At 43.3% G+C, this 25,887-nt stretch overlaps 1 protein-coding gene across 1 annotated transcript in view; it reads left to right on the top strand.

Annotated features, from left to right (window-relative positions):
* ACSM1 (acyl-CoA synthetase medium chain family member 1) overlaps positions 1-21,925 on the top strand; it is a 47,781-nt gene extending 25,856 nt beyond the window's left edge. Inside the window, exons 4-14 of the mRNA XM_059415193.1 lie at positions 500-707; positions 2,501-2,641; positions 4,762-4,921; positions 5,780-5,859; positions 8,546-8,669; positions 10,518-10,598; positions 11,072-11,173; positions 17,271-17,398; positions 18,483-18,582; positions 20,036-20,155; positions 21,602-21,925. Coding sequence (XP_059271176.1) covers positions 500-707; positions 2,501-2,641; positions 4,762-4,921; positions 5,780-5,859; positions 8,546-8,669; positions 10,518-10,598; positions 11,072-11,173; positions 17,271-17,398; positions 18,483-18,582; positions 20,036-20,155; positions 21,602-21,688 — 1,331 coding nt within the window. The 3' untranslated portion in view covers positions 21,689-21,925. The remainder of the gene's footprint in view (positions 1-499; positions 708-2,500; positions 2,642-4,761; positions 4,922-5,779; positions 5,860-8,545; positions 8,670-10,517; positions 10,599-11,071; positions 11,174-17,270; positions 17,399-18,482; positions 18,583-20,035; positions 20,156-21,601) is intronic.
* The last annotated feature ends 3,962 nt before the right edge of the window (positions 21,926-25,887 follow it).

Below are 25,887 nucleotides of genomic sequence, written 5' to 3'. Positions count from 1 at the left end.
TGAAGACACGAACTAATTGTTGGTGATAGAAGATGGAAGGGAAAGCAGGGAAGTTCAAAGGATAATGTAGTTAAATTTAGATATGCAGAGTGAGTGAGAGGAGATACAAGATGACACAAGGGACTGACAGAGGAGGAGATGAGAGAGGAAAAATCTAGATAGTGATGCAGCTAATTCTGATGTCAGGGATACTGTCCTACTTACATTCATAGCCCCAGATCCTATGTAAAGTAGGATCCACCGTCTACTGGCTAGATCCATCTAGAGCAGAAGAGGTTAGGGAAGGCTTTTCAACTTTCATTGTGCATAGGAGTCCCTTGGAGATCTTATTAAAGTGAAGATTCCGATTCAGTAGGTTTGGGATGGGGCATGAGATTTTGTGTCTTAGGTGGTGTGGTTGGTGCTGGTCCATGGACCATACTTTGCCCAGCAAGACGCTGGTGGATTTCTATGCAGGTAACCCAAGACTGAAACCCAAAATTTCCTTTATCATTCCCAGGAATAGTCTTCATGCCAGGAACCATGCAACTGACGAGCAAGGACCTTCTCTACCGATTACAAGTGTCTAAAGCCAAGGGCATCATCACCACAGATACCTTTGCCCCAGAGGTGGATTCTTTAGCTTCCAGGTGTCCTACTCTGAAAACAAAGCTCCTGGTGTCTGACCATAGCTGTCAAGGGTGGTTGGACTTACGATCATCAATTAAGTGAGTTTCTGTTCTAATGAATGTGCTAAGGAAGGACAGGAGAAGGCCATTCACTCCCAACCAGTAGGGGGAGACTCACCAGGTCTGATGGCCGAAACCTTCTCTTCCTAGTTTTGCTATGGATTTGCTGTGTGACCCCGGACTGGTTCCTTCCCTCCCTTTTTTAAAAAATTAACATATAATATATTATATATATATATATAATAATATAATAATATATTACTATATATATATTACTATAATAATATATTACTATATATATATTCACCATAGCACATACCCTCCCCAATCCTTCCCCTTTCTTGGATGCAATTGCTTTATCTGTAAAATAAGGATATTGAACTTCCATGCCTCTATCACTAAAGTATTAGCATCCCTGTGATGTATAAAGTCAGAGGGTTGTTGTGTTACATCTTCCCTGTAGGTAAGGAATCTGAAATATTATGTTTATATTAAAAAATATATATATGAAGAGGTTGAGTGAAAGATTAAGGGATGAATTTTTTTTTTAAAGATTTTATTTATCTATTTGACAGAGAAATTACAAGTACACTGAGAGGCAGGCAGAGAGAGAGAGAAGGAAGCAGGCCCCCTGCCGAGCAGAGAGCCCGATGCAGGACTCGATCCCAGGACCCTGAGATCATGACCTGAGCCAAAGGCAGCAGCTTAACCCACTGAGCCACCCAGGCGCCCCTAAGGGATGAATTTTTAAGGGAAAGCTTGAGATTGCAAGAAAAATTGAGGCTATGGCTGTCAGGTGGCTAAAGGAGCAAACACTTTCCATTTTTTAGGGGTTGCATACCTTTAGGGACACTTTGCAGGAAAAGTTAGGGAAGTGTTTGAGGTAAGTAAGACCACTTCCGCTTCCAAACCTCTGATTCTGTAAACCTTCAGGCATTTTTTTTGTGTCACCCATACACCATGCTGGGTTTGTTTTCTTGAAGTAACCCCTCAGTTTTTAAAGTCCTTTCCTTTGGCCTCAAAAGACAAATATCACACTGAAGTCACATCTTACACTGGATTTTAAAGTCACACAATTAAATGAAAATGGTGTGAATAAATATTCTCTAAAATGCCCTTAAATGGCCAAAAGTCAATATGGTATCATATTGCACCAAGAGTCAGAGTGTCCTGGGATCATTTGCAGTTTCTCTGATCAAACACCATAGAGAACTTGCATTTATGAGCCCAAGAGACTCTCAGTCTAGGAGAAACCCCCAAGAATCAAGGCACACTGGGGCACCCTAGGGATTGTACTTTCCATCTCAAGCTTACACCAGGGTGAATGTACATGGTTATGGGGTAAAAGTCCTATTAACTTGGTTCATATAAAAAACAAGCTTAGCAGTGTGACTAAGAACACAGTTTGGGGTGTATTTGAATCCTTGGCTACAGGTCTTCAGGCAAGTTATGAAAGCCTTTCTGAGCCCCAGTTTTCTAATCCACAGAATGGGCACAATAAGAACAGTACTTGCCTTTTAGGTTTGGTCTGAAGATTAAATGAGTTGTTACTTATAAATCACTTAGAGCATTGCCTGGAAGGGCTGTTTCAGTGTTTGTTACATGCTAAACAATCCATTTTGTTTCCCCTCTTTTTAAAATGAAGAAATGTCAGTCAGCTTACTCAACTCACTCTCAAGCTCCATTTGGTTCCAATACCAGGAGAACTGGTTTCCCCTCCAGTGTTAGATACCTCCATTTTTCTGACTCCAAGCCTCATATTGTTCCTTTTGCTTCTCTGGATGGAAAGAGTAAATATGACTTCTCCCCTTTTGTACTGAATCTCTTTGCAGATCAGCATCCCCAGATCATACCTGTATTAAGTCAAAGACCCTGGACCCAATGGCCATCTTCTTCACCAGTGGGACCACAGGCTTCCCCAAGATGGCAAAACACAGCCATGGATTTGCCTTGCGATCCTCTTTCCCTTCAAGGTAGGAAAGAAGTCATTGACTTATGAGCTGGGCCGCAGATCTGGGGTGGTGTGTGCGTGTGTATGCGTGCATGTGTGGGTTGGGAAAAGATCTCTAAGCAGAATTGACCTTATCCTGCTTCTCCCTTCTGTGCTCTTTGGTTCAGACTGATGAAAATCTGAGAGGTAAACATTGAGAATCCTAACTATTTGCTGACAGAGGCCTCTGATGACAAAGGAGGCACATTATGTCCTGCCTAAGCACCTTGACAGGAGGTGTGTAGGAGAGCCAGTTTGTCTCTGTCAGTTAACTCAGGGTTTGGTAGGAAAATACAGAATGAACTCACAATGTCACCTAAACAACAGGTCCTTCCTTCTCCCCATTTATGGACAAATGAAACTTGAAATTACCCAGTTATGAGCTGTATGGAAAAATAATACCTGGGACCAAGCCACATCATGACCCTGTCCCTGATCTAGAACAGTCATAGAGGCTGAAGCTGTAGCCTTGGGTTAACCATTTAATCAATTTATTTTTTGTTAAGATTATTTATTTATTTATTTATTTATTTAACAGAGAGAGGGAACACAAGCAGGGGAAGTGGGAGGGGGAGAAGCAGGCCTCCTGCTGAGCAGGGAGCTGGATGCCAGACACTAGGATCCTGACCCAAGTCGAAGGCATACCCTTAATGACTGAGCCACCCAGGCAGCCCCATTTAATCAGTTTTTAAACAGCCTCTTCTCCTTTCCGCCCTTTCTCTAGCGAATAATATTCAGACCAGAACAGATGCTGTATATTTTCTAACTTATTAACCAGATCAGAGGGCACCAAAAGTTTTTTGGTAGGCTGTGGCTAGCTGTGCTGATGAAAAGTTATACAATGATAACTGAATAGCAAAACCCTGGAGTAATGGGGGTGGGAAGAAGGGAAGGGCTTTCTGTGCACTCTGAATAACAGGAGCAAAGGCACAAAGATATAAAAAGTAATGTTTATAAACTACTGAGATTTGAGGATGGCTGGTGCTCAGAGTGTGGGGTAAGGTATAGTTGGGAGGAGTGAGAAAGTAAGCAGGGCCCAGATCCCATAGGATCTCATGGGCCTTGGTGTAGAGTTTAAAGAGTTTTTTGTTTGTTTACTTGCTTGTTTATTTGTTTTTGTTTTGTTTTGTTTTGAGAGGGAGGGGAGGTGTTGGAGCCATGGGACATATTTTAGCAAGGGAAAGACCTGATCAGGTTTGTGTTTTGAAAAGATCACATGGCAGCACCTGGGTGGCTCAGTCTGTGAAGCATCTGGCTCTTGATTTTGGCTCAGGTCATGTCCCAGGGTCACGAGATTGAGCCCCACATTGGGCGCTGTGCTGAACGTGTAGTCTGTTTGAGATTCTCTCTCTCCCCCTCCCTCTGCTTCTCCCCTCTTACTTCCTATTTCTGCATGTGCACACTCTCTCTCTCAAGAAGAAAGAAAGAAAGAAATAGAGAGAGAAAGGGAAAGAAAGAGAGAGAGAGAGAAGAAAAAAGAAAAGGAAAAAAGATAAAAGATCACTAGCTGCAATATGGAGAATATGTTGGAAAAAATCAGAATAGAGTTAGATCGACTAGCTGGAGGGTCTTAGAATAATCCAAGATGGCAGTGGCTTGGCAAAGGTGTCAGAGACGTGAAGGAAGCCAAAAAATGAGTACAGGAATTTAATGGATCCTGAGACAGAGCACTCCAGAGTTTGGCTTCAGACAAAAATAGTTTCCAGATTAGGTTTTCATCTCTCCATCTGTCAGGCCTGTTTCTGCTGAGTTTTGATGGTATTCTCAGAAACACTTATTATTCCTTGTTATCCCCAAATGGCTGCCAGCATTACCTGGGACTGTATCAGTAACAGAGTCAAATCCAAGAAAAGAGCTATAGATTTGTCCCATATTCCCAGTCTTAAGGATCATTATAACTAAACCAGTTGAAGGCACACACGACCAGAAAATGGGCTTTGGCATACTCTACGGACGTGCTATGGATGTGTGTCTTGAGCCCCATTTAAAAACATGCACTGAGAATGAGTGGTGGGTCGCCACCTGAAAATCTGAGTCCCCAGCCCTTGATCACATTCTCTCATGGTCAGTCACATAGCTGAGGTCACTGTATTTTGGAGTTAGCAGGAAATTTCTGCAACTGAAGACATCTGATATCTTCTGGTGCCATTCGGACACGGGCTGGATTCTGGCAGTCTTCGGGTGCATTTTGGAACCATGGACAGCAGGGGCTACACTCTTCATCCATCATATGCCCCAGTTTGACCCCAAGGTCGCTGAACAGGTAAGAACACTAACCTTCCAGTACTGAGAAACTCCTAGAAGAAACTTACGTTTCCAACTCAAAAACCGGACCCTGCTGAAAAAAATGTGATTTAGTTGAGGGTCCCCTATGCTGCTTTCCTAATGGCACATGGGAGAAGAATGAGGCACAAACAAGTCAGCTGTTAAGAGAATGGGAGCAGAGAACCACAGCTGGAAGGACTGTCACCCCAAACAACTCCTCAATCCTGAATTTATTAGATACCTGATAACAAAGGAGAAGAAAAGAAGATTATACATTAGCCATCTGTCTAATAGGTAAACAAGAAGGAGTGTGAGTCACATGTTGGTCACAAGCTTTAGAGGTAAACGAAGTAGACAAGAAGAGAAGTAGGGTGTGTCTGGGCCAGCAGCATGAGATTTGTAATTTTGCAAATGCACTTAAATGGATTACCTTAATATGTGGCTTTCTCTGAGGTAGGGGAGACAAAAAGGGAAGTAGGGCAGTGTTCCACCCTGAGCCGGCCAAGGTTCCTAGCCGTTGGGCTTCAAGGATGTGTATCACCCCCTCCGCCAGAGGCCTGCTGCTTGTACATGTTTTTCTCAAGGTCATCTTTAAGCATGCTTGCAGGACAAGCATAACTTCTCATTAGTTCAAGTTATAGTTTAAGCAATGTATTATCCTTACTCTTCTTGCTTTCACTCAGCAGTGCCTAATGCATGCCATGTACAAAATTTATGCTCAATATAAGGATAGTGAAAGAATTAAATAAATAATGGGCTCTCATTAGAGGGGAGATCAGAATTAAAATGCTAATAATTAACTGATATTTTAAGTCTTTACTATAAAAATGCAATTTCTTCTCTCCCCCTTTTCTAGATGTTGTTCAAATACCCCATCACCCAGTGCCTTGCTGCGTCAAGTATATATCGAATGATTCTACAGCACACTTCTACCAGGTATATTAGAAGTGGTGGTGGCTGGTCATAACAATCTTTGGGAAGGAATTAAAGGGATCCAGTGTACCATGGTCTATTTTTAACTGTGGTTCTTTGACATGTGTGTGCCTGTGTGTGTGTGTGTGTGTGTGTGTGTGTGTGTGTTAGGTAAGTGTTGGTGGTGATAATTAGTTTATTAAAGCAAGACTCCAAGATCCAAATGAAAAACACTCAGTAAGCCTTCCATCATTGTGAGTTTATTCTTTTTTAAACTTTTCTCTTATAAAAGGTCAAACATACAGAGTAAGACATAAATGAGTAGAGGCACCTGGGTGTCTCAGTGGGTTAAGCCTCTGCCTTCGGCTCAGGTCATATCTCAGGGTACTGGGATCAAGCCCCACATTGGGCTCTCTGCTTAGTAGGGAGCCTGCTTCCCCCTTTCTCTCTGCCTGCCTCTCTGCCTACTTGTGATTTCTCTCTCTGTCAAGTAAATAAAATCTTTTTAAAAAGACATAAATGTATAAATTAATGAACTGTTGAAAAACACCTGTGTCACCACTCACCTGACTCACAAAAATAGAATATTGCCCATACCCCTGAGATCTCTACATAGCTCTCTTTCTCCTTTAAAGAAATTTACTATCTCAACTTTTATGGTGTTCATTTCCTGTTTTCTCTGATAGTTTATCTCCTAAGGAAATATCCCTAAACAAATTATTATATTTTACTTGCCTTTGATCTTTATGTGTGTAATCATATATTATTCTGTAATACCTGGCTTCTTTTTTCAGCATTAGGTTTTAAGATGTGTCTATGTTGCTACAGGTTGCTATAGTTCATTTTCATTGCTATATAATATCCCATAGTATGAAAACATCATGATTTTTTTTTAAAGATTTTATTTATTTATTTGACAGAGAGAGATCACAAGTAGGCAGAGAGGCAGGCAGAGAGAGAGGAGGAAGCAGGCTCCCTGCCGAGCAGAGAGCCTGATGTGGGACTCGATCCCAGGACCTGAGATCATGACCTGAGCCGAAGGCAGCGGCTTAACCCACTGAGCCACCCAGGCGCCCAACATCATGATTTTTTTAATCTGTTTTACCATTAATGGACAACTTGGATAGTTTTCATTTGGGGACTATTAGTGATTAATGCTGCATTGAATTCTTGTACATGTATGCTGGTACATATAAGCATGCATTTCCGTAGTATTTTTCTGGAAGAGGAATTGCTAGTTTACACTTAATATGACATTTTACCATGTGATTTTCCAAAGATTGAACCAATTTATGCTCCTGCTAGCAAGATAGGAGAATTCCCATTGTTTCATAACATTGGCAATATTTGTTATTGTCAGAATTTTAAAAAATTCTGTCAGTCTGACAGATGCATCATGTTCTCTTACCGTAGACATTTATTTTTTCATTTCCCCATGTTTGCCGGTTAATTTTAGCTAAACTGAAATATGCTCTTTGAAATGTATGGGCATTTATTTATCTTTTAAAGAGTGTGAGATAAAAATGGCTATTCAAAAGTCAGAGTGACATGTCTTAAATATAGAATTAAAAAATTTAAATGTTCTACGACTACCCTTATGAAACTAACTCTGAAACACAGTTTTGATTTTATTCATGAAGCCTCAAACTAAAACAGAATCCTCAAACAGAATCCAACGATTCTGTTTCCATCTGTATTTAAAAGCTCATATTAAACTACTTTTTGAAACATTCCTCAGATGATGATCTTTGTCCAAACCCAGTAAAAATATAACCAAAACATAGCTAATCAGAGCATCAGAGAATCTGCTTGTTTTATCTACTTTGGATAAAGCTGCAGAAGGATGAAGACGACGCCCTCAGTGAACTCAACCCTCCTGCCCTTGACTTGGACTCTGGTGTACCAGGACAAGGGATGAAGATAAGAAGGTGAACCAGATGTCTGCTACCTCTCTCATCCCCAAGAGATTACCTGGCTCAGCCCAGGCCACCCGGTACTCAGACCTCAATCATGTCTCCCTACCTCCTTCAGGGAATCCATCATTATTTTGTGGGTTTTTTTTATTAGCAGAAAATTTTATGGGGAAGAATGAAAAAGAGGATTTACGTCATGCAGTGTACCTACTACTGATGTTCACAGCTGACTTTAATGCTCTCTCTGAAATTCTTTCTCTCAGGGCTGCTACTGCAACACTGTTTTCTTTTCCTGAACTCGCCCCAGTCTTTCTCGATGTCCTGGGCAATTCATTTCTACCCTCTAACTTGCATCCTCTGCTCACAAATAAAGCCCTTCAATTCGCATGACCCTACTCTTCAGAGAAGGCAATGCAGTTCTGTTAGCCTCCTAACATGCTCTTAGGATCTTATCCCCCACCACATTATGGTTTATGAAATACCCCTTATAGCCATAGTGAATGTGAAGACAATGTCTGATCAATACATCTTTGCCACCTTTTTATGTCAGCTTCCAAAGTTGATCCAAACCTTTGATCCAAACCCATTAGCCTCACCACCATCACCTACCCCTTGCCAGGAAATGAGTGACCTCCACTTGGCTTTGACCAAATTGCCCAAAAGACAAGTAAGAACATGAGAAAGCAAAAGCATGAGTGATCCAGATGAAGAGACTCTGAGCTCTTAACACTCTGGGCCTGGGGCAGAGCTTCCAAGGCCTGACTGCAAGTTCTCTTGTCACTCTGTCTTCCCTGAAGTCTCAGGTTCCCCACCCTGGAACACTGCACTACTGGCGGGGAGGCTCTGCTGCCGGAGGAGCAAGAGGAGTGGAGAAGAAAGACAGGCCTGCTGCTCCATGAGGCCTATGGACAGTCAGAAACAGTAGGTAGATGTCCTTTCTGGGTCAGTCAGGATGTGCTGAACTGCTGAGCCCAGCAGAAGAGCTGAACAATGAATGTGCGGAGGCCCCATTCTGCTTATAGCATTGCCTGAGGCCAATGGGTGGCTTCAGATTTCTAGGCTAGTTTGCCCCAGATAAATTTGCAAAAAGACAATTCACAACTCATCAGTCTGTCAGGAGGCCAATGTACTGAAAAGTATTGGACGAAACCTTAAAAGGGGTCTAAGGATGTGGTGCCACCTTCCCTGTGATCATGCGCTCTAGGGAGCCCAGAAGGGGTGGTGGGTTGGGAGGTTCTCTCCAGTAACACAGAGGCCCCCATCTGTAAGTCCTGCCCACTTCACCATCACTTCCTAGGGTGAAAATCACAGGGAGCTAGGAGCTGGCCCCAGCAGTTCCTTTCTGGGTGTTTTTATGGACAACATACAGGTTTGACTGTGGGACACTAACTGGTGTTGTGGAGGGAGCAGAGACTTTCTGTACGTACCAAACACACACACACACACACACACACACACACACACACACACACACAATGTATGACTCCCAAAGGCATCACTGAGCAGCCAGGTGGCAGGGCATTCAGAGTATCATGCATGTCTTGAACCACAAAAACTTTATCAATGATAGTAGGGGAAGGGACAGGTATCTTTCCTCCAACACAATTCTGAAGCCATTTCTGTCATTGGGTAGAAGCACTTTCCCCGACCTCCTTGTTTTCCCTGTATCTGGGAGAGGGATGACTACCATTTCAGGATCTGGAGGCAAATGACTATTTTAGCCTCAATTAACTTACTTTTCTGACTTCTTTGCAAAAAAAAAAAAAACCATATATGCTTTTAAATCATCAGTTAATTGATCTTCTTTGAGGCCTAAGAAATACTAAGACTCTAGTTTTGTCCTTGGATGATTCATGTTTCTATTTGGACAAGGAGGAAGGTGGGTTGAGAACTACACTATGCCCACGACCCAGGTCCATTGGCAACAACAGAATACTTCCTAATACCTGGACGGTGCTTAATTTCTAAAAGTGTTTTCATAGCTACTGACTCACTTGTGGAACATTTCCCACACACCTGCACCATGAGCAGCAGCTTAGCAAAGGGGGAAAGAGCTTTCCTTCTCAGGAATTCAGACGCTGGTTCAAATCTCAGCTTGCCAATTACAGGCTTCAAGACTACAGGCTGAGCATTGAACCTTCCAGAGTCTCTGCTTCTCTGCCTCCAAATTCGAAATATAACCCAATCTTGCTGAGGTGTGGTAAGGGAAATGAAAGGAAGTGTAGAAAACTCTGGGTACAATGTTCAACCCCTTGTACATGCTGACCTTGTAATTACTCTTGTTTACACTGGATGCTGGGATAGTAGAGATGTTTGGGGCAATCGTGGGAACACCACAATCTGAATATTCTTGACACAGCTCTGAGTCATTGAGACAGGGTTCCTGTCACTGTTTAACAGCCTGAGTCTGTTAAATGATTTTATGGTCTTCCTCTAGCCATCAGACACACGTCTGACATACAGTGGGCATATAACACCTCATATTACATGGCCACAACACCAGGATCTTCACTTGCTTCTTTTTTGGCTCCTCTCACTGGACCTGGTAGCCCCAGGAGCTAGCACAGGCCCAGTCCATGTCAGATGTGGTTAATATCTGCTGACTGGAGTTGGGCCAATGCCTTATACCTAGAATCTGGGCTTTCTAGCTTCCCTGTAAAGGCTCCACACCAAATGACATGAGTGGGTGGGGATGCTGTGTGTGGTTCTTGATGCTTTATAATGAGCCTGGATCTCTGACCAACCCCATTTTCTTTCTTTTGTGAATAGGGAATATGTTGTAGCACTCTCCGGGGAATGAAGATCAAGCCGGGTTCCATGGGGAAAAGCATGCCCCCCTTCGATGTCCAGGTCTGGTCCTAAAGGCATTTGCTGGGAGCAGTTAGAGCTCAGCTGGAATTGGACAATTGTGTGACACCAGACGACCGAACCAGCTGTGCCCTCTCCACCCCATCCCCCACCCCCAACCCCAGTTGCTGTCCTCTCCGCTAGAAGCCTCACACATAACAGATGGCACCAGAGCACCTGAAGAGAGCACTGGCAGCTCTCTCCATCAGCTGGTGCTTCTAGTTTTTCCTGATCTGTGTTTTCTAGCCTGAAGACACATTTGCCGTGTCTGCATATCCATGAGACCAATAGACCCATAACTTGGGTTTCATCATTTCCTGATTTCAAAGAGTCCTGACAGTTGTCATCTATTTTCTGGCGGGGCTCCTCTCCCCATTTATTCTCAGTGGTGTCACACAAATGGGCAAGTACTGTGCGGGTGGGGCAGGCATGCTGGCATGGCCCAGCAGTGTGGGATTCACGACTTCTTTTTCCAGATCATTGATGACAAGGGCAACAGCCTGCCGTGCAACACTGAAGGCAACATTGGCATCAGGATAAAGCCCACCAAGCCCATTGGCATCTTCATGGGCTATGAAGTAAGTGGCGATCCTCACCTGCCCCCTTCCAGGCCCTCAGAATCCCTTCAGGGAGCTGTGTGGGTGCTAAGGTGGTAGATTCAACTCTGCACCCTGAAGCTTCTTCATAGCTCCCTTCAGTCACTCCAACTCAATAAAGCCTGTTCTAATTAATCTCTAAGCTCCTAGGGTGTTCTCACATCCCTTCCTGTCCCAGCCAGCTGGCACTTAAGTGCCGAAGGGTAGAAAGTAGCACCCCAGACTTGGGTTCCAATGATCTCTTGAGGAGGCTGAGTATGCAAGAAGCCTTGATTGGCTTCAAATCCTACAGTCCCACTTCCTAACAGGGTGTGCACAAACCTATTATCCTTGCTGAGCCTCCGGAGAGGACAGGGGTGGTCGCGTTTCCCAGAGGAAGAAACTGCAGATTACAAGCTTTGTATGTCTTCCCTATGTCAAGTAAATGGCAGGTCTAGGAATCAAATCAGCATCTTTTTGGTTCTCAAACCCTACATACGAAATCCAGGGATTACATAAAACTATAATAGGCTCTAAGGAACCCTGAACCTCTTGACCACAGAAATGCTGAGCTTCCAAAACTGGTCAGGGGAGAGTGAACAGACCTTGAAATTGACTTTAGGCCCATCTCCTTTCTCCATAGGAACAGTCACTGGTGTCACTGTTGGCCTCATTCTGTGGCCTCCGGGGGTGGGTGGTGCTGCTCCTTTTATGATGTTATTGCCCCAAAGCAAATATGCAGGCCCTAGGTTTATTTCACAGTAGCACAATTTTAGGCTTGGATAAAAGAAAAAATAAATGGAGTAACATGTATATGGATCAGTAGCTCTCAACGCTGCTTGTATGCTAGAATCAGTTGAGGAGATTTAAAAAAAAAAATCAATTCTTGGATCCAACCACAGAGAGTCTGGTTAAATTAAACTGGGATGGTCCAAAGCAACAGCATTTTTTTTTTAAATTGGAAAGAACGTATTTTATTTTACACAGACGTCCTCTCCTGGGCCCACACCTATGTACATCTATACCCCGTTCCACTATGATATGTTGCCACTCCTCCACTGAGAGTTGTTTGTTTTCTTTCTTTTCTTTTCCTGAGCTAAAATATAAAGTTTACCCTTTTCACCATTTTTAAGTGTAGAATTCAGTGGCCCTGAGTAAATCCACAACACTGTACAGCAGTTACCACCGTGCATCTGCAGAAATTTTTTTCATTCCAAATGGAGACTCTGTTCTCATTAAACAGTAACTCCCCCCTCCTCCTCATATCCCCAGGATTTTAAACTTTAATATACTTTTTGGCTTTAAGAATTTTCCTATTTTAGGTACCTCTACCAAGTGGAATTATACCTTTGCCCTTATGCGTCTGGCCTTATCTCACCTAGCACATGTTTTCAACGTTCATCCATGTTGTAGAATGTGACCAAATGTCATTTTTTTCAGGCTGAATGGTATTGTCTGGGTATACCATATTTTGTATATCCATCAATTTCTTAATAGATATTGAGGTTATTTCCACCTTTTGGCTACTGTGAATAATGCTCCAATGAGCCCTGGTGTGCAACTATCTGTTTGAGTTCCTGCTTTCACTTCTTTTGGGTGTATACCTGAAAATGGAATTGCTGCATCATACGGTAATTCTATATTTACCTTTTTGAGGAACTGCCAAAATGTTTTCCACAGTGGCTGCACCATTTTATATTTCTATCAGCAGTGCACAAGTGCTCCAATTTCTCCATATTTTGCTAATCCTTGTTATTTTCAGGTTTGTTGTTTATGTGTATAATAGTCATTCTAGTATGAGAGAAGTGGTATCTCATTGTGGTTCTGATTTGTGTCTCTTTGATGACTTAATGTTGAGCATCTTTTCATGTGCTTATTGGCCATTCGTGTACCTTCTCTGGAGAATTGTATATTCAAGTCCTTTGCCTATTTTTAAAATTGGGGTTTTTTTTGGTGGGGGAGGGGGGTTGTTTGTTTTGTTATTGATTTGTAAGAGCTCTTTATATATTCTGGATATGAGGTATATTATAAGGTATATGCTTTGCAAATATTTTCTCCCATTCAGTGCATTGTCTCTTCACTCTTTTGGTAGTGTCCTTTCACGTAAAATTTTAAAAATTGACATTTTATCTATCTTTTTCTCTTGTTTCCTGTGCTTTTGGTGTCATAGTCAATAAATAATTGTCAAATCCAAAATCATGAAGACTGCCCCCTATGTTTTCTTCTAAGAGTTTCAGAATTTTAACTTTTATGTCTAGGTTTTTGATCCATTTTGAGTTAATTTGTGTATATTGTATATAAGGTAACTGTATTCATTTGTATCTGAACATCCCAGTTTCTCAGTGCCATTTGTTGAAAAGATTGACTTTTCCCACTGAATGGTCTCAACATTCTTGCCTAAAATTCATGGACAATATATGTGAAGGTTTCTTCCTGGGTTCTCTGTTCTATTCTGATCATTATGCATCTTTTTTATTAATGCCAATATCACACTGTTTTGATTACTGTAGTTTTGCAGTAAATTTAAAAATCCGAAGTGTAAGCCTTCAACTTTCTTCTCCCTTTAAAAGGTTGTCTTGGCTATTTGGGATCCCTCAAGATTTCTTATGAATTTTAGGATATTTCTATACCACTGAGATTTTGATAGGGAGTGCATTGAATCTGTAGATGGCTTTGGGTAGTACTGTCATCTTAATATTAAGTCTCCAAATAATACAGTATGTCTTCCCATTTATTAATACCTTCTTTCATTTCTTTTGCTAATAATTTTTATTTTTCTTTGACTTCCTTGACTAAATTTATTCTTAGTATTATATTCTTTTTGATGCTATTCTAAATAGAATGGTTTTCTGAATTTCTTTTGTCCATATATAATTTTTTCTGTCTTTTAGTTCTTTGTCCATTTTTTTCTTAGTTTTTTATCACATTTAACAGGTTTGACTCATTTTTATTTCTTCCAAGTTTTTACTTAAATCCAGCTAGTCAACCTATAGTACAATATTAGTCTCAGGTATAAAATTTAGTGATTCATCGCTTACATACACAACCCCAGTGCTCATCATAACAAGTACACTCTTTAATCCCCATCACCTATTTCACCCATCCCCCTGTCCCTCCTCTCTGGTAACCATCACTTTGTTGTCTACAGTTAAGAATGCGTTTCTTAGTTTTCCTCTCATTCCCTCCGCCCAACGTTCATTTGTTCTGGTTCTTAAATTCCACATATGAGTGAACTCTAGAAATCAGATTCTCCCACTTCCCTAGAGGTTGAGGTTTTTGGGGTTTCATTGTTTTGTTTTTGATTTTGGACTGTTGAAGGCTATAGTAGTCTTTTGTTGTGGTACTTTTGCAAATTCTTTAAAGTCTGTTGTTTATCATGTGTGATCACTGAGGTCTCAGATCCTTTAGCTCATGTTTAGTTAATGTTTTGACAGAGATTTCCTTGAGTGGCAGGAACTCAAATGAACAAAGAAAAATGTCACCAACCAAAAAAGAGAGAGGACAACCACTGTGCAGATGGGTTCTGTGCTGGGACACGCCTTCACCGCTTAGCTGAACTTGCTCTGAGCCTAAGGATCAGCCAGAGATGAAAGCTTAAAGTCTTCTCAGGACTTTGCTGAGCATGGGTCTTGCTGGGGGAATGTTCATGGCTATCTTAATTTCCCCATGTACATACCTGTCTTGAACATCTGAAATTCAAAAAAACAAACAAGAACAAAAAACATACAAAACTCACCCAGCATCTCCCCCAGACCTTGAAGGTCTATTGTATATCTCCACCCATAATCTCTTACCTCAGGTGTCTTCACTTTTGTGGTTTGCCTGGTAACTTCTATGACCAGTGCCTGCTGCTTTTTTTTTCTGAGTTACATAAAATCAGTACCTTGCACCTGTCCTTCAGGCAGCCCCCCAGATAAGTTAGAACAAATGCATGCAATAACCAATATTTTACTTCAAAATATCCATTTTTTGAAAAGTTGATTTAGTATCACAAATGGAAAACAGTAGTATTAGCCAAAAAACAGAAGGCAATTATAACCATAACTGTAATGCAAACAAAGCAATTTTTTTTTCATTCTAGATAAACCCTGTTCCCACTAAAAGCTCTAATCCTGAAACTCACTCTTGGTGGTTCCAGAGATTTTAAAAACATGTCAGAGCATCTCGTTAATACAATCAGAACAATGGGAAGGGAACCTAAAACGGGATGTCATTCAGTGTTTTTTAATTTTTTTTTCTCCTGGAACCTGTTAAAATCATTTTATGTTTCATGACAGGGATGATCTCAACACATTGCTTAGTGGTCGAGTGCATAGGCTGTGGAGCAAGAATTAAATTCAAATACCGACCCTACCTCTGACCAGCTCAGTGACTTTGAAGAAGATATTGGGCTTCTCTAAGCACTCATTTCTTCTATTATGAGTTATGAAAATCTAGCCTCACATAAAACCTGCACATAAATGTTGAGGGCAGCTTTATTCACAATGGCCCAAGCTGGAAACAACCCAGAGGCCCTTCAATGGGTTAACACCCAAACTGTGGTTCATCCATAACATAAACTACCATTTAGTAATAAATAGGATCAAAGTATTGATGAACATAAGATAACTGGATGAATTTCCAGGAAATTATACTGAGTGAAAAAAATAAAAACAAAGCTAGTCCCAAAAAGTAACATACTATAGAATTCCATTTATGTAACATTCTTAAAGTGACAAAATTATAAAACTAGGGAATAGATCAGTCCACTGCCAAGGGCTTAGGGGTTTGGAGGGAGGTGGGAGGGAAAAGAGGAGGGAGATGGGTGTGGATACAAACGAACAAGACAGGAGATCCTCAGGATGAAAGGACTCTTCTGTATCTTCACTCTGGTGGTGGATATACAAACCTGCACATTTGATTCAATTGCATAGTACTAAACACACCCAAACACACACAAAAAAGCACAGGTAAACTGCTGGGAGATCTGAGTGAGACTGGTCAATATCCTGGTTGTGATACTGAGCTGTAGTTTTGCAGGATGCTACCATTGAGGAAAACTAAGTAAATGGCCCAAGAATCTCTCTGTGCTATTTCTTTTAACTGCATGCAAATATATATTTATCTTTTTAAAAAAGATTAATTTATTTGAGAGAGAGAGAACATGCATGCATGAGTATGTGCATCAGTTGGGGAAGGGGCTGAGGGAGACAGAGAATCTCAAGCAGGCTTCACGCTGAGTGTAGAGCCCTACGCAGGGCTCAGTCTCAGGACCCTGAGATTATGACCCTGAGCCAAAATCAAGAGTCATCTGCCCAGGGGCGCCTGGGTGGCACAGTGAGTTAAGGCCTTTGCCTTCGGTTCAGGTCGTGGTCCCAGGGTCCTGGGATCGAGCCCCACATCGGGCTCTCTGCTCAGCAGGAAGCCTGCTTCCTCCCCTCTCTGCCTGCCTCTCTGGCTACTTATGGTCTCTGTCTGTCAAATAAATAAAAATAAAATCTTAAAAAAGAAAAAGACTCATCTGCCCAGCCAACTGAGCCACGCAGGTGCCCTGCAAATATATAACAATCTTAAAATAAACCATTTAATTGGAAAAATAAAAGCCGAAATCAAGAGTCATCTGCCCAGCCAACTGAGCCACGCAGGTACCCTGCAAATATATAATGATCTTAAAATAAACCATTTAATTGGAAAAATAGAAGCCCAATAGGTTTTCTGGGAGGAACAGATGAGGTAGTATTTTGGGAAGGAATTTCATTTAACAAAAGTTTATTGACACTTGCTCATTTGTCCAGGCACTGTGTGAGTGCTAAGCTGAGACCAATAAATAAAACACAGCATCCATGTTCTAGTGGGAAATTTTTTCTGAGAGTGCCACACAAAAGAGAATTGTTACTTTTTAAAATTAGCCTTAAAATTGGTTCAGTGCTGTCCTCTACTTGAGAAGTAGTGTTCATTCAGTACTTGGATATAATGAAAGTAGACTCAGGGAGATTACAAAACTTGCCCAGGTGGCAGGTCGAGCAAGGAGCAGGATCCAGACTCAGATCTGAGCAGCAGGTTGTGGCTCATCATCTCTAAACTCATTGCCTTCAACAAAGGAGTTTTGTGGTCTTTGCAGGACAACCCAGAAAAGACAGCTGAAGTGGAGTGTGGGGACTTTTACAACACTGGAGACAGAGCAACTATGGATGAAGAGGGCTACATCTGGTTCCTGGGTAGGGACGATGACATCATCAATGCCTCTGGGTAGGTATGACTGACCTGAGCCAGAGACATCGCCTTCACATGCCTCATGGTTTCTAGCTTGTTTGACATTTATCCAAACTTGGTGACAGGACCCTCAGGCTAACTCTGAACAGAGCTTTGTCTATGAGACCCTTTTCTGGGGATATTAGTACACCTCCCCCAAGCCCTGCATCCAGAAAAGTCAAAATGTAGTTCAGGAAGGTCTGCAAAGGGGAACCATAATAAGACACTATGCAATTTAAAGGATTTAGAAGGAAGACTTTACTTAAGCCTTTATGGGTTGAGGAAGCTTCCTCTATGTCTGACTCCTCTAATGGGACATAACATGTCACTGAAAATTTTAATAATAAATGACAATGAAAACCTTTTTGGAGCACTTACTATGAGGAATCACACTCTATAGTGCCTCATATAACCCATCTCTCAATGCTAGAAGGTAGGTGCAATTGTGCTTATTTTACAGATGAGGCAACTGAGTCACTGCCTAGTCAAGAAAGTTCCTCAAAGAGGGCTATATACAACCCAGACTTACCAAAGTTGTCTGCCTCCAGGTCATTTGTCCCTAACCTAAGTGATTTGGAAAGAAAGAAAAAAAAAAAAATGACACATTATGCCAGAATAACAAGTTCTCTTAGATATTTCAGGGAATATTTCAGGGAAATTGAGGAAATTGTTTACTTTTTAAATTTCTGAAACCTGCTAATCTAATGGGGAAGAGTATGCAGAATTTGCGTGAATACTTAAGATAAAGGTTGAGAGTTCCATTACGTTTCAGGCCAAGGGAAGCTGCTAGAGCCAAGGCCCAGAGCTCGGGGAGGGCTAAATATTCACCCTCCTCCCTGAGCAGAGGCAGTGAGGTGAGAAACTCTGGGGAGCGTGCGAGTGTTGTATCTCTCAGCACAGAGTGTGCATTCTTCATGTTTGGGGCCCATGACAGAGCCAGGTCCCAGGTATCTGGCTCCCTGTGACAGTTTTCCTGCAGAGCAGAGGTAGGTGGGACCCTCCAAAACAGGAGACCTGAGGACCTGGGTCTCCTGACCTGGGCAGCTGCTCAGAAACCAAACAAGAGCCATTGATCCTGCAGGAACCGCATCGGGCCCTCAGAGGTGGAGAACGCCCTGTGCGAACATCCGGCGGTGGCTGAATCAGCTGTGGTGAGCAGCCCGGACCCTATTCGAAGGGAGGTAAGGAGGAAACAGAGGTTGTTGTGTCTGTGTGTGGCCATTAAGGCAGGTGCAGGGGAAGGTTCCTGTCTCCCCTGCCTGGGACCTAGGGTGGAGGGAGGCCCAGGGAACGTGTATGTGCATTTACACTGTGTGGTCAGCAGAGGGCAGTGTGGCCCCCCTCGTGTGTGAGGGATAATGATGCTTGTGAATGTGGCTTGCGGCTGGGTTGCCTCTTTGTTTTGTTGACTGTTTCCTTTGCTGTGCAGAAGCTTTTGATCTTGATGAAGTCCCAAAAGTTCATTTTTGCTTTTGTTTCCTTTGTCTTTGGAGACATATCTTGAAAGAAGTTGCTGTGGCTGATATAGAAGAGGTTTCTGCCTATGCCTCACGTTGAGGCCTTTTATCCGTTTTGAGTTTATCTTTGTGTACGGTGTAAGAGAATGGTTGAGTTTCATTCTTCTACATATAACTGTCCAGTTTTCCCAACACCATTTATTGAAGAGACTGTCTTTTTTCTACTGCATATTTTTTCCTGTTTGGGCTGCTGCTGCCCATGTCCTAGTTACTGTGTCCTTCCTGCCTGCTGGCTTATTTCCCACTCACTGCAACCCCATTAATTAAGGACTCTGAGACCCTCTTTTACAGAGACAGAAACAAGCATAAGGAGATTAAATAAGCTGCCTGGTCACAAAGCTCTAAAGTGGTGGAGCCAGAATGGGAACCTGAGCAGCCTACTCCAGAGCACGCATTCATTGATTCACTGTGTGCTGAGCGCCTATTGTGTACAAGGCCCTGTGCCCTGTAGTAGCGACATAAATAATATCAACAGAGTTCATCACCACCATTTATTTAATGCCCACAGAACTCTATCTACAGTAATAGTGAAAATGGTGATGATAGGAGTACCTGGGTGGCTCCGTCAGTTAAGCATCTGCCTTTAACTCACATCATGATCTCAGGATGCTGGGATCCAGCCCCAAATCGGGCTCCCTGCTCAGTGGGGAGCCTGCTTCTCCCTTTCCCCCTGCCTCTGCCCAGGAGTTGTGCTCACTCTCTCTCGAATAAATAAATAAAATCTCTTTTTAAAAATAAATATAAACTTTATTTAGCATAATGTTTAGAAAAATAAGTTCAGTCTTTAAGAAAAAATGCTGATGATAATGATAGGAATAAAAATCAGTTTAACCTAGCTTCATGTTTTATATGACCGATCTTGATGAGTCTTGGCATCCATAGCCTGAGGAATGAAGCTGTGCCTTCCCCACATCACAGAGAAGGACATGGGGGGTAAGAGAGGTGAAGTAATTTTCCAGGCAAAGAGTAGAAATTGGAAGTGTGGAAACTGTCCCTATTCTCTTCCAGAGGCTCAACTGTCAACTTGTTTTTCCATTTCCTTAATAAACATTTACTTTTTAGACTATACATTTAGTTGCCACCCACCCTGAGCCTCCACTCTGGTTCTGCACTGCAGGTGGTGAAGGCGTTTATTGTCCTGACCCCAGAATTCCTTTCCTATGACCGGGATCAGCTCATCAAGGAGCTTCAGCAGCATGTGAAGTCAATTACAGCCCCGTATAAGTATCCCAGGAAGGTGAGTCAGGACAAAGGGATAGGATCTGGTCCCCTCCAGTGGGCCCAGGGCTTTGCTGCCCCAAATCTCCTCAGGTGAGCCTTATGTAGCCCATGGAATGAGCATTTTTCTCTACCAAAGAAGCATTCAACTTAAGGGTTTGGGGGAGATCAGAGAAATCTGTATCCTGTGTCACAAAACAAAAAGGCTGACAAGTCAACCCACAGAAGAAAAATCAGACAAGAGCCTAGAAATATCCAAGAAGGTTATTTGTAATCTTTCACAATTTGAAAAAGACATTCAAGTCAACATTGCCACATTTTTAAAAAACATTATTTGTGGTAAGAAATGTATTCTAAATTGAAGCCCAATACATATATAGATACACAACAAACCAAAGTTAGCAAAATAATATTTATTGTAGCATAAAATACATTGAGAGTTTTTACTCTGTTTTGTTTTCAGTGCAATGTGCAAACTATGAAAATGTCCAACAAGAGAAATGATTAAATTATTCGTGGTATTTAATGCTGTCCTGTAATTTAAAAAGATGACACAGATTTTTTATTTGTAATATAAAACATCACAAAAATATCTTAAGAGAAAAAAGCAGGCTGTGAATAAATACCCTTGTTATCTGACTTGTTGAAAAACGTTTGAAAGGACACCTGGGCCAAAAATTTAACATGTCCTTCTTTTGTACTAATATGTTGCTGTGTTTTCTGGATGTTTACCTTCCAAACATAAAGGTAGATAGGTAATATTTTTTGAACTCTTAACGTGTGTGCCAGGCTCTGGACTCAAACTTTACATGTATTATTTCATTTAATTCCCCCAAACCTGAGATGGTATAACCATCCACCTTATAGAGTGGAGATGGAGGCTCACAAACTCGCAGTAAATTGCCTGAGGTTGGAGTGAAGAAATGGGCAGAGCTGGAAGTCACACCCTTGTGTCTCAGACAACAGAGTTCATGCTTCACCTGTAAGGCTGTGTTGCCTCATAGAGAGGAGACAGGAGAATGCATGCCAGTTAGGAAGGGGCAGATGTCACTGTGAGTAACCCAAAGCCATGCGTCTTAGCGGCTTCTACTAGGGAAGTATGTTTCTAGCACCTGCCACATGTCCACATGGTCTTCGTGGGACCAGGATAAAAGAGCGCCCACCATAGGGAACTGCCAGGTGCTATATGAGATGGACGGAGGGGGAGCCAGACTCAGTCCCAGGTGTTCTGTTCGAGGCAGCACGTCTCACTCCCTGCACATCTCACTGGTCAGAGCTCATTACAGGACTACATCCAACTTCCTGAGTCAGAGGACAGCCTGACATTCTTGGTGGAGCCTCTTGGGGTCACAACATGGTGCCAGTCCATCTGGGGGACTGTGCAGGGTCAGAGGAGGGGTGTGGGATATTGGTAGGAAATGACAGCAGGACTAACTCAGGGTGGGTTTGCTTTATCCCTGGCCAGGTGGAATTTGTCTCAGAGCTGCCCAAAACCATCAATGGCAAGATTAAAAGAAGTGAACTTCGGAAAAAGGAGTATGGTCAGATGTAATCAGCAAAACCCTCAGAAACCACTGAGCCATCTTCACCAAATCCCTGGTGCCTCAGTTTCCCCACTGTGGGGAGGATAAGGAAGGGAGTGATTGAGATTGATTTGTAAGAGCATCAGGGGTGCCCACATTCCAGAATTTTTGCTCTTTTATATTAGTTTCAGTCTCTTGTTTCCAAGTCCACCAGTGAGCACTCAGAATGTGGCCAGGGTAATAAACTGACATTAGCATCCAAGGGGGACTTGTGTTGTGCTTTTACTTTGTAAATGAACTGGTGCTAAATTCTGTCCCTCCAGGATTCTCCCCAGACCCCATCAGAGAGGAATCTAGGACCAGATTCTCCCTCCTTGTTCCAGGGACCTGGGTGACTCCTTCTGTCTGTTCAACAGCCAGGACACAGAGGACTGGGGAGGGACCCTTCCTTGGCATCAGGTGTCCACCTCTGCCTGGCTTGCCCACGCCCTGCTGGAGGGTGAGGTCAGGGTCAGAGGTAGTGAGGTGGCTGGGGAAGGAGGAAGAGGCTGAGGGCAGCCCAGCCTGGTGATTCCACTTTCCTGCCAGACCATTCTTCCCAGCTCCATCCAGCATCCCATTGATCTGCTGCTGCTGTTGCTGCTGCTGCTTCCAGACCCCCGCCAGCTCCAGCAGAGGTGTGGGAGGGATCTGCCCTGTGGGCATCCAGGAATCCTGTAAGATGCCTCCAGCTCTCTCCACAGTTGCCCAAACCCCAATCTTCCAAGGAGCCCCAGAGCTCTGTTCCCCAGCCCTGTAGGATCCCTCACTCACTCACCTTTCCCAGGGTCAAGGAATCTCTCGGTCTCGCCAGGGGCCCAGGGCTCTCCCCACAGTTCATGGGGTCCTCCTGCCATCTGGAGCCCAAGAAGTGATGTGGGCAAAGGGCAGGGCATATCACAGGCTTGAAACAGGAGGGACCTGTGGTAGTCACCTGGGCTGCCTTTAATAACTGACATGTGAGGCACTGGATCTGGGAAGACTCTTGGCCCATCTGTATGTGCTCAACATGTGGCTTCCTCTCATCTTTTGCACAGTTATGGACACTCCCCATTCACTGAAGGAAAATAGCTCAGGGTCACACACCTGGTAAGCAGGACAGTAATCAAACTCTAGATTCCTGGTTTGTCTCCAGGGGCTACAAAGGGTTTCATCGACGGGAGGCTGACACTGGCTTTGGGGACACATCCTCAACTCCATGACTGATCTCACCTGTTTGAGGCCCCCAAACTCTGTTCCCTGCTTCTTCTTTCCCTGCTCCCAGTTCCAGTTCTAGTCAAGGTGACTCAGGCCATCGTTCATGGAATCCCCTGGTCTGCCTTATAGGCTGGGCCTCTCTTCCGTTCACTTTTGGGCTAGTCTGATGCACCCCTTCCATAGCTGCTCTCTCCTTCTACAACAAGGACAGCCCAACTCTGGGGCTCTTGAGGTGGACAGCAGCATCTAAACAGAATTTAACACTATTGTTTTGTTATACTTGTTGGCTTGTTTTTTTATGGTTTCTTCATCTTTATGTTAAAGATGTTCTCCTAAGTGAGGGTGGTTGGAGTGGAGGCAGGGTGGGAGGTATGGATTGTCTGGGGGATGGACATTGGGTGGGGGGTATGTGCTATGGTGAGTGCTTGAATTGTGTAAGGCTGATGAATCACAGACCTCTATCCCTGAAACAAAAAATATATATGTTAATAAGAGAAAAAAGCTATTGTTCTATTTTAGCAGTGCTAGAATGGTTCCTGTTTTAAAGAAATTTACATAACAATAAAGTGGTGGTGTGTAGAGCACTGATTTTCAGCTGCCTTAGGCCTTAAGGAGTTGAGGAAACACTGTGTGAGTCCTAGGGAGACACTGTTCAAGAAGTTCAGCTCAGGACAGGGCCCAGGAGAGAGGATAACATGGGGTTTGTCTAGTCTCCTGGGTACCTGGCGCTGCCAACATGCTTGGCTGTCCCCACCCAGCACATCTGGAGCTCCCAACTCTCTGGGTGTTGTCCTGCATCCCCCAGGGGAGAAGCTGGTGAAAGTCTTCTCTTAAAATGCTCTCATTCCTGGAGGTCCCAGGAGATGACATGAGAGTCCGATTGGATTGTTTCCCTCTGAGCTTCATCATATAAAGCCGAAGCTAGTGGGTAGGAGGGTCACAAAAGAGAAGTGACAGATCTACTTTGTTCAAATGTCTCAGCCAATTAGGGATGATTTTGAGACCATACAGTCTTCTCACACTAATACTGGAGAATATTCCAGCCCAGAAGACATATTTGATTACAACTGTGTCATGCTCGTATCATTCAGTTCCAATGTTGCTCTTTTTCTTTTCTTTTTCTTTACTTCTGTTTCATTGATAGAGGTACTTCTCAGTTTCTAAACATACGTAAATTTCTAGTTAGCTTTTAATCAGTGATTTCTAGCACGTTATGTTACCACAAAATGCTCTGTTGTCTGTGATTTCATGCGTCTGAAAAAAAATTGAAATTTCCCTTATGGCCAAAGGAAATCAGGAGCATTTTTGTAACGGTCTCCTATGTGCCCCAAATCTGTGTGTCCTCCACAGTGGATATGGATGTGGACAGATGTATGGAGACAGCTGTGGGATTCAGATGGTTTGCCATCAAGATCGATATCTTGTGGATGTTCTGTCTGCGTTGAGTTGCTGGGAGAGGGCTGGAACCTCCTACTCTGGTTGTGTATGTGATTGTTGTTGCAGTTTGGTCCTCCTTTGCTTTCTCTGTTGTTCAGCCAGAGGCGCTCAGACGGTAGTTTGGAAAGGGAGAGCGCACCCAGAAGAGGGAACAGGGACCTGGGTTGGAGGGAGCAAACAAGGAGAGCCAAAGTTCCAGAGAGGACCTGTCGTTGCGATGGCACGTGGTGGGGTATCAGGTGGGAAGGGGCTTTGTACCAATGAGGTCACCTGTTGCATCCATGTTGAGCTACTAGGGGCAAAGGCAGCTGGTTGGTGGAGAAATTAGAAAGGTTCTAGGTTGCTAAGGAAACGTTCAAACCTGGGAAGGCTTGGTGGAAGATGGATTCTCCACACCAACTGCTCCTGAGAGTTCACTTTACCTGCTAATGTGTCCTGCTGACCTTGTACTTTACTAACCTGCTGACCTCCTAACCTTTCTGAACCATGCTCCTTCCCTTCAAGTACTTATTCTCACTCTGACACTGTCCCTGACTCCTTCTTCTCCTGACCAACACTTCCCCATCCTACCCTCTATTTCCTCCCTATTCCCATCCCTAATTACCACCCTGTCCCCTCCCCAACCTCCCCTAACCCCCCCACCCTTCCCTCTCCTGCCCCCCCAACCATCTCCACCTCCTCCCTGGGGCCACAGTGCGCCTTAAAAGGATGAGGACATGGTGCTGCAAAGGCTTCTCTCCTGGTTCCTCCTGCTCCCATGTCCCAGTTCCTCAAACCCAAATGTGAGTAAACAGGACACTTCAGTGGTGTCTTCCTCCTAATTTTTTTTTTTGCATATTATTTATTTGAGCAATGGAGAAAAGGGTCACAGGTATAGGGGGAAGAGCAGAGAGGGTGGGAAAGAGAGAATCCCAAACCAGCTGTGCAGAGAGCCCAGAGCCCAAAGAGGGGCTCTATCTCAGGACCATGAGATCATGATTTGATCCAAACCAAGACTTGGTCACTTAACTGATTGAACTACTTGGGTGCCCATGAAAAAGTAAAACCTGTACTCCCAGGAGAGAGAGAGTCAGACAACAGTTAGGGAACACCCCTGGAAATAAGTAGACTTCTTTAGATCTGCTTGTACCAGATTATGAAAGAGGGTTCTGGAAGTGTGAGTAGTCAGGAAGGACCCTTGTATTGAGTCAGACTCATCCCACATGATGACCTCTAGTCAAAATAGACTTCATTCTGTTTCATTTGAGTCTTCAGAAGAGGGAATTTCTTGGTCGTCTGGATTGGAATTATACCTCTCTACCTAGGCTGCATCTCATGGATCAGTTCACCTTTCTCATTCTACCCCATCTCTGAACTCTTGCCTAAACGAACTGGTCTTGCGTTTCCCACCTCCACCTGCTCATGGCCACTATCGGAGAACCGAGTGTTTTTGGCCCCACTGGCTGTCATCTAGTGCAGAGTCAGCTACTCGCTTCAGCATCCAGACAGCTGCCAGATGTCCTGAGTGCCCACGACTGGGCGTGTTTGATATTTATGACAAGGTGGCCTCTATCTT

The sequence above is a fragment of the Mustela nigripes genome, chromosome 11 (assembly GCF_022355385.1).
Source record: "Mustela nigripes isolate SB6536 chromosome 11, MUSNIG.SB6536, whole genome shotgun sequence".
NCBI classification, from domain to species: Eukaryota; Metazoa; Chordata; class Mammalia; order Carnivora; family Mustelidae; genus Mustela; species Mustela nigripes.
The sequence above is the reverse complement of the archived record's forward strand: the minus strand, read 5'-3'. Positions and strand labels throughout refer to the sequence as shown.